At 27.8% G+C, this 10,466-nt stretch overlaps 1 protein-coding gene across 1 annotated transcript in view; it reads right to left on the bottom strand.

The window, feature by feature from the left end:
• LOC145288043 (uncharacterized) overlaps nucleotides 1–9,619 on the bottom strand; it is a 37,684-nt gene extending 28,065 nt beyond the window's left edge. The window contains exons 1-2 of the mRNA XM_080136061.1: nucleotides 9,278–9,619; nucleotides 8,083–8,162 (exon numbers count right to left, since the gene is read on the bottom strand). Of these exons, the coding sequence (XP_079992187.1) occupies nucleotides 8,083–8,162; nucleotides 9,278–9,392 (195 nt within the window). The 5' untranslated portion in view covers nucleotides 9,393–9,619. The remainder of the gene's footprint in view (nucleotides 1–8,082; nucleotides 8,163–9,277) is intronic.
• Nucleotides 9,620–10,466: the final 847 nt, after the last annotated feature.

The following is a 10,466-nucleotide window of genomic DNA, read 5'->3' on the forward strand; positions in this document are numbered from 1 at the left end:
TTTTAAGCTCTTTCATGATCTATGCTTTTGGCCGCCATAATTTTTTTTGTAATGAACGAGCGTAAAAAAGGCCAAATTTGGCCCTAAAAAAGCCAATATTTCAAACCTAAAAAAGGCCAAATTTTAAACGTGCAGAGCGTGCACATTTAGTCTAATGAAAAATAATAAAAAAAAAACATAAAAAGATTTTTTTTGTTTTATTTCAGCCTTTGGGTCTAATAATGTTTTATATAAAAATAAATAGTTTTTATAATTTTTTTTTGTTTGTCAAATAACTTATGCCGATAAACTACACATTTACCTATATTTTTTGTAAGGGCACATTTTAATGACTTTTTTGTAAATAAAGGAAATTTTCGATTTGTTTTTTTTTTAGGGAGGGGCTTTCGATTTTTGTCGTTTTATTTTTCTAATGTAATCCCGCCCCCCCCCCAAAAAAAACAATTGAATTTATCATATTTTGGGGTTTGTTTTGTTTATTATATTGTAAGGTGAAATTTATCGTTATTTTATGTTTCCAATGTAATTTTGTCCCCCACCGGAAAAAAAAACAAATTGTATTTTTCAGATTTTGCCCTCCCCCTCAATCGCCAAACTTGAAAAGATGCTAGAGGTGACATGTCTCGTTGAACGCTTGGTGGCCAAAACGTGGGTATCCATTTTACGTTAAATTTATATAGAAATGTGATCCCCCACTCTAGCATGCTATTTTTTTCCAAATTTCTTCTCTCATAATATTTATAAAGGCTATGCAGATGTATTGGGTTGAAAAAAGTAGATCTCCACTTTTTAGGGGCTAAACACCGCTGGATCACGTCTTATAAAGTTACCATTTTAATTAGAAAATTAAGTGTATAATCGATGAAATTAAGGCGAAAAAAATTATAAATTGTGGAATTTAGGGGAGGGGACAGTAGATCTTCATTTTTTAGGTATGAAACGACGCTCCGTTTAAGGAATAAAATAAAACAAACAAATGAAATCTCTTCAGTTTTCTTCGTAAGTGTTTTTTCTTAATATTTAAAAAAACAATAAAAGCCAAACATTTTTCTATCTACACGGAATTATTTTTCCAGATAGAAATTTAATGAAATTACCAAACGATATTTGGCGAACGTTTGTTTGTTTTATGGATAGCATCTAGGGGCAGATAATTCTAAAATAAAAGTTTTAAAAAAGGTCGCTGTTAGAAATATCAAAATAAATTAAATTAAATATACTATCAATATAATTATTATTAAAAATTTATTAAATAACAATTTTAAATAGAATACTTAAAATAATTCTCTTGCAAAAATATTAACTAAGATACTGCTATTTAGTAAAATCGATTTTTCTTAATGTCATATGCAAATAAGGTGAACTATTAATTGAATATTTTTGCAAGTTTAATACGATATATAGAAATAAATGAAAGATTAAAGTAAGACACTTTCCGTATATATTAATCAAAGTATGAACAAACAAAGCAATACGAATTTATATATATATATATATATATATATATATATATATATATATATATAAATTTATATATATATATATGCATATATATATATAAGATACGTGTTACGTTGAACACTTTAAAGTCAAATAGCTGCAACGCGAATTGTTTTTTGTTTATAAAATAAAGGATTCGTTATTTTTTAAAGAGAGAGATATATTTCGGAGATATACATTCCTTTTTCAATCAATATATATGTATACATTTTTCCCCTCTTATTCTTCGACATGGTGTTAAATGGAAGAATTAGAGTTGAGTCCACATGATGTTAGCTGCGGGTTTATCTGTAGCCTGATAATTACACGTGGTCGCGCGTGGTTTGAAAATCAAGGCAGGTTATCCATTAATAGGCGTTGAGTGAAATTTGAAAATTAAATAAAATACGTGTTACATTGAACACTTTAAAGCCAAATAGCTGCAACGTGAATTTTCTTTCTTTATAAAATAAACTAGTCGTTATTTTTTTAAAGAGAGAGAGGTATTTCGGCGATATACACTCCTTTTTCAATATATATATAAATATATATATATATATACATATATATATATATGTATGTATGTATATTTTCCCCCTCTTACTCTTATATATTTATATATGTATGTGCATATATATATATAATATATATATAATATATATAATATATATACAATATATATAATATATAAATTATAATATATATAATATATATAATATATAATATATATCATATATATATGATATATATAATATATAATATATATAATATATATATAATATATATATAATAATATATATATATAAAATATATATAATATATATATAATAATATATATAATATATATATTTATATAAATATAATATATATAATATATACATAATATATATAATATATATGATATATATATAACATATAATACATATATATGATATATTTATATAATATACATATATATAATACACATATAATATATAGATTATATATAGTATTTATAATATATATAAAATATATATAATATATATAATATATATATAACATTTATATATAATATATATATAATATATATAATATATATAATATATAATATATATAATACATATATAATATATATAATATATAATACATATATAATGTATATAATATATAATATATAATATATATGTAATACATATAATATGTATAATATATATAATATATATAATATATATAATATATAATATATAGTATATATATAAAATATATAATATATATATAAAATATAATATACATATATAATATACATATGTATATACAATATATAATATAAATATATAATATAGATAATATATAATATATATAATATATATAATGTATATAATATATACATATAATATATATAATATATATAATATACATAATATATATAAAATATATATAATATATATAATATATATGTAATATATATAATATATATAGCATATATATAATATATATAATATATATAATATATATAATAAAATATGTATAATATATAATATATATAACATATATAATATATTTATAATATATATCTAACATATATATAATATATATAATATATATAATACATATAAATATATATATATAAATATATATATAATATATATACAATATATATATAATATATATAATATATATATAATATATATAATATATATAATATATATAATATATATATATAATATATATAATATATACATATATATTATATATGTAATATATATAATATATATAATATATATATAAAATATATAATATATATAATATATGTAATATATATAATATATATCAAATATCTCTAATATGTATATCTCTAATATCTCTCTCTCTTTTTATATATATATATATATATATATATATATATATATATATATATATACACCTAGTGTTTCGAACAAAAAGACACTGGACAAAACCCACCAGCTAATTATATATATAATATATATAATATATATAATATATATATAATATATATATAATATATATAAAATATATAGTATATATATAATATATATAATATAAATATAAAATATATAATATATATATAATATATATACACAAAATATATAATATATATAATATATATAATATATATAATATATACAAAATATATAATATATATATAATATATATAAATATATAATATATGTAAATAATATATATATATATATATATAATAAATAATATATATATAAAATATATAACCTATATATAATATATATAATATATATATAATATATATAAAATAAATATAATATATATATATAATATATATATTATATATATAATATATATATAATATATATTATATATGTATATTATATATATAATATATATAATATATATATAATATATATAATATATATATAATATATATATAATATATAACATATATAATATATATATATTCATAATACATATATATATATAACATATATATAATATATATATATAGTATATATATAATATATATATCGTATATATAATATATATAATATATATAATATATATAATATATATATTTTGTATATATATAATATATATATAATATATAAATAATAACCCAAGCCGACGTCTCACCAGTAGGAATTTTATATACTCGAAAGGACGATGTCACTACAACAAGCTAACCTTACGAGTAATCAATAGAATGTGCAGAAAGTGTGAGAAAAAATATATATAATGATTTTCCACAGCCGAACCAATGTCGCAGCCCACAAGAGCCAAGAAAGCCAAGAAAAATGAAGTCCAAGACATGAGTTTCACCCTCATTTGGGCTCATCAGTTAGACATATCCGCGCTCAGGATTTGAAACCCGAACCTCTTGCATGCATGCTGGTGAAAGCTGGTTTTATACCTCGTCCATTGTTCGATATGAGGTAGGTTCTTTCCACTGTCGGATCTGTGCCGCGGGTTGCTTGATCTGTGTAAGTTAATAGACTTTATTTTGTGTGTGGCGTGTTTGCTCAGTTGGTAGAGTGCTCGCCTAGCATGCAAGAGGTTCGTGTTTAAAATCCTGAGCGCGAATATGTCTAACTGATGAGCCCAAATGAGGGTGAAACTCGAGTCTTGGACTTCCGGTTTGTTGGCTTTGTTTGCTCTGGTGGGCTGCGACATTGGTTTGGCTGTAGAAAATCATTATATATATACATATATATATATATATATATATATATATATATATATACATTCTCTTACACTTTCTGAATATATATATATTTCTCACACACATATATATATGTATGTATGTATGTATGTGTGTGTGTGTGTGTGTGTCTATATAATTATAAACTCTAATGACCCTGTAACGGGTGATGTAACCCAACATACGGTTTACGACTTCCGGTTGCGCATGCGTACGTAAGTATAAACACATAATAATCAGCGCGACTATAAAACGTATTGTTTTACCGCGTACATTTTCAGCGTCCCTATTTTTTTCCAATTTAAATTATCCAAATAAACAATTGTTAATACTTTCTTCTTTTTTTTACATCGTTCATTTCCGTATTACGTTTAAGTTATTTTTAATTCATTCTCGATTTTTAATACACCTTTCTTAAAAAACATTCATACATTTTCTTCTACACTACCAGAAATAACCCCGAAAATATGTTTTTTTTAATTTGCGTTCCAAATAAATAATCAACGCGGCAATAAAACGTATTGTTTTACTGTGTACGCTTTCAGCGTCCTAATTGTTTTTGTTTTTTGTTGTTGTTGTTTTTTCGCGTTTAAATTAAAAGATATATCAAAATTAGAATTTAACTTTAAGTATTATGGTATCTCTTCAGTGCACACTTACCTATAAGTATGACAAACCACTTATAATTCAATGGCTTTAAGTTTATTTTTTTCAAAAATAAACAATTACAAACAGCACGACTCGTAGAAATCTATCTATATTGTTTTTTCATTTTAATATACTTTCATAGAAATATTTCTGTTATGTCACAAAAAAAACTATTTTCTTTACGTCACCAGTGTCACGCCCATACATTAATTCCATAACTAATATAACATACTGACTCAACGGGTCACGGGTAGTCTAATATATATATATATATATATATATATATATATATATATATATATATATATATTCGTACAAAAATAAGAACATATATATATGGGTTAATGCGACGGTTGAACCCTACTAGAAAAATGGAAACATATTTATCGTGATTAATGCGACTTCCGGTCAATACAAGAAAAATGGGAATATATTCATACAACTGTTGATTCATACAATAAAAAAGAAATATATTTATAAGGTTGAGGATAAATATTCCAATCCATATAAAGATTTACTAAAATCGACGCAAAATATAAGTAAAAAAAGTTTTATGTCCTGTTCTTTTTTTTTGCCCTTCTGGCGAGCGTTTCAAAACCGATTCAAAATGTGCAAAATGATAAAACATCAAAGAACATGACGGCATTAAGCAAATATATTCTTCATTTTTTATTATTTACAGCATAATTATTAATACAAGAGTAAGACACAAAAATCGACGGCTGCATCAATATGATTACATTTATATGGAATTCAATCGCCGATTATCATGACTAATAACACTCTAACTGAGAGCTCTTTGGGTTAGCATTGGCAAGCAACATCAATTGGAACAAATATATCGAAGACATTACCAAAGCTGCTGGAAAAAAGGTGAGCTCCCTCTAACATGCTGGAAAATTAATCGCACCTGACAATATCTTGTATTTCTACAAAACCACCATTCGCCCATGCATGGAATATTGTTGTCATATCTGGGCTGGAGCATCTCTCACTAGTCTCTCGGTTTTAGAAGAGTCCAAAAAGGAGACTCTAATCTAATAGATCCCGCACTATCAACCAAGCTCCAATCCCTGTCCCATCGTCGCCATGTTGTATCAGTTTTACAAGTACTTTAATGGAATGTATTTGATTAACTCGTAGCAGCTGTACCGCCTCGACATGAATACCTGCCACTAATCCACAAAAGGTAAAATCCCAACCTTCGGCCTTCACTGTGGTATAATCGCAAATAATAGTCTCTTAAATCACAGTGGCAGTGTCACTTGTCTGAGGTGAATAAGAATTGAAAAAGAAAGGTGGATTCAAATGTTATTTATCAACGAGAATCTGGTGTAAATGAAATATTTTTTATTTGTATTTATTTAACCTAAGAAGTGGTCTCTTATCGAGGCCCCTAAGGCCATTCGAGGATAAGAGTTAATGAGTCTTGGGTGGATTGTGACACAACATCGAGATGATCTGTAATGGTGGAACATGGGCATGGTTTGATTATATAAAAATACGACTCAACAATAAGTTGTTTACATTAGATTTGAAAACGACCATATTATAGTCAGCTGGGAAGCATTCCCACTGTATTGTGTTGCACAGTCGGACAATTCTAGGAAAGAAACTTTGCTCATGGAATTTTTGTATAGTTTTAGGGACTGATAGAAAGTAAGGAAAATATTGGCAATTGTAACTTGACGAGTATCTGTTGCGAATGTTTTGCAGGAATTGAAGCTCAGTCGAGCATCATATCAAGAAAATAACGATAGCGCAGAGATAGACTCGCAAAGTCCCTTTATGAGAAACAGGAAGTAGGGAAGCGAAAAATTCTTTGCTTACTAGATTTCGAAGACGATTTTGTATCCTATCAACACAGGAATGGTACTCTTAGCAGCTCCTCCACAGATAAGTAAACAGTACTCAATCTTAGGATTTATTTGGCTCTTGTATAGGTAGAGAATTGCGTCGGAAGTGAGATGATTTCTGGAGCAGTAGAATTATCCAACCATTTTTCCAGCAGCTTTGAGAATGGATCTTTCATTTCAGGTAGGAAGTGAATGTCAGTTCTGTTTGTCAAAACAGGGTGCTTCCTCAAGAGGAGAGCTGTTCATTTCAAATAGGGCCAAGTGGGGATCAGAGCACAGGTTTACTTTGTGAAGTATTAAAGGTAACTAGCCATTTTCTTACCCCATCGCGCCATCGGAAGAAAGAGAATCAGAAAGATCTTAGTCTTTAAAGAAAGAGAATCAGAAAGATCTTAGTCTTTGCCGGTCTTTGACGTGGGTAATGTCATCTACATACATGCCTACAAGTGGTCGTCACTGCAAGCCTAACCCTAACCCTTATCCCGCATTTTTATCACCTGCGGTTGCACTTAAGGGCGGAAGAATGGGAATCAGAAAGATTTTGGACTTAGTCGGCTATTGATATGCTGCCACATGCGGTAATGTTGCTTGCATAAATGCCGACAAATGATTGTACTTATTTACAATGCCTCCCCACGGGACAGAGTTAGACACCAGGGTCGTTTTTTAACGTGGAGAAAAGGAACAAAAATAAAAATTGTCTCATTCGTGAAGGATTTCTCCTCCACTGAAAGAGAACGAGAAATGGAAGTGCCGCATCTGAAGAACAGATACTACAACCCTAACTCTAATCCCGCAATTTTGTCGCCTATGGTTGATGGCGTTTGTGCGATGTGAATGTAAAAACTTCAACTTGAATGGAAATCGTTTTACAATTTTCAACATTCTGCATCGATTTGTTAATTCGGTCTGATCATAAAAAATGCTACTCACCTTGTAAACGTCTAGGACGTGTATCAGGAAAGCCGATGCTCTTTTCCTTTGGAGATGTGCTTGGACTTTAACCTTCAACACTAAAAAATGAAATTAAATTGATTTGCGCATTTATCGCAGGAAAACACGAATAAACAAATATTTTAAAAAAATAAACTTCACTTTTAACTTGAAACAAGTAAGAAAACGTTTTGAGATGAGGATTGATATTTTGTTTGGGTTATTAAGACTACTGGTCTCACCTTGAACGTTATTCTCATAAAGTTTCGACCGATATAACCTTCGACCTTGCTCAAACGTATATTGTCGAACTCGAGGACTCGTGGTGTAACGGATCAAGTACTAGGTAAAATTCGGTTGTAAGTGAAACTTTCACGAAGTTGAAGATTAAATCCTCAGTGCAGACGATACTTGAAATACAATTGCGAATAATCACTTAAGACTTCTATCCGGTTATGGCTAACGGAACGAGAACACGCTACCGCCGTGGATTTAATAAAAGCTTTCGTTCAAAATTTCAAGTCTGATAGAAAGATTCCCAAATTACAGTGATATATGTCTCTACCTAAAATAGAAATATGCGTCCATCCAATATCTGTTTTTGTGATCTAAAATTCTTTCCAAAATAAGCCCGAGAATAGATCAATTAAAAGCTATTTGAAAATTGGCGCGCGACAGCCCGATAGACGAACCGATATACAAAGACTTTTACATAGAGTGCTTTTGAGCGACATCGAACTTTCAATTAAAATAAATCACGGAAAAATATTTTTTTTTGTTATACAAATATGTGTTTTTAATGGAAATCGCTGCAGACAAAGTATGAAACCACTTGGTGTAAGGAACTACAAAAATAGTACTTCAAACTTGTCAACGATAAGTGTTAGATGAATTAGATTCTAACTCAGAAAACAGCAATTCTTCCCTTTTTGTCAGAAACATAGCTTCTGGAATGCGAGGACTAAAAGATAAAATAAGGAAGTCCATTTTGTGAAATTATTCGTTAGGAAATTGATTATATCGTTTGTAATTTGCAAACGTTGTCAGGTGTTAGTCTCTTCATGATGAATTGCCAAACCAACCTGAACTCAAAATAATCGATAGTTAGCAAATCTGCAATTAAAGAAAATAGAGAGTTATCAATTTAAAGTTAACACCTTTAAAAAAAAACGAAATGAGTTTGTTTCTAACTTACCAAATTCTTTTGAGCAAAAATGTGTCAGTGTAGATTCACGTCTACACGAACAACACAAAGCTGCCACTACGAACGCTTCTAGTATGAGAACTCGTTGAAGAATGTCGTTAAACATTTTTGTCGATAATGTTTTTATATTTTTTGGATTAAACCGTTTCCTTTTTTTTTTCTTTTTTTTTTTGTTGGAGATTTTGAACAGAAATACCGAATTCAGCGATTTCTATTCGCTTTTTACTTTGTTTAAATAGACAAGCCAACGTTTATATAGTCAGACAATTTCGAAGGTTGAAATACACACGCACACATTCACCAATTCACAAAACTCACAGCTGGAGAAATGTCAATATTGTAATTTAAATAATTTATAACTGGTTTGAATACCAAAATGCTAGTTTGGGGGTCTGAATATGCATGGATTAATAATAATGAATGTCAAGTGACACTTGCGATCAATTTGGAAATATCTGATCGGAATATAGATCAAAGGCAACGTATTGATAATTTTTTAAGAAATTATTAAAATTAAAGTTGAGAAAATTTTTTGAGATTGCGTTCTTGGAACGTGAATAAAGCGACATTGTTTTCAATGTTAAAATATTTGTTTAACTCTTGTCTTTATTAATCGACGTGTTTATTTGCTTTTTTTATATTTTCAGTCATTTTTGATGTCAATTACGTTATTACGTAATTTTATTCATCAATTTTAACTTATCTGTGGAAATTATCTTCCACCATCTTTCTTTCCTTTTTTCTTTCCTTCTTTCTGCTGTTTCTGTTCTTCCTTCCTTCCTTCCTTCCTTCCTTCTTAACTCCCTTCCTGCCCCCTTCCATAGCTTCCCCTTTTTTATGTCACCTGACTCCCTTATGCCCGTTGATTGGATGAGACGTTTTCGTGCTAAATTGAAGAACGTGTGTGACATTTTTGAATTAATTCGGCAGTTGTGGAAAGGGCGTCGTCGAGACAACAAGTATCGAATGCATTCCTTTAAGGTCTCGGATAAAAAAGGGACGCCTGAAAATTTACTAAGGCGAAGTACAACTCTGTCCTAACAAGACATTAAAATTGTTGAAAAGAACCAAGAGAAGAAAATTCGCCTCAAAGTTTTTTAAGACAATTGAAAACTGAATTCAATTATCGAGAAAACAATAATTGAAGTTTAAGAAGAAAATTCGCAGCTGGAAAGTTTCT

This window comes from Euprymna scolopes, chromosome 11, assembly GCF_053919585.1.
Source record: "Euprymna scolopes isolate OS-2025 chromosome 11, ASM5391958v1, whole genome shotgun sequence".
NCBI lineage: Eukaryota > Metazoa > Mollusca > Cephalopoda > Sepiida > Sepiolidae > Euprymna > Euprymna scolopes.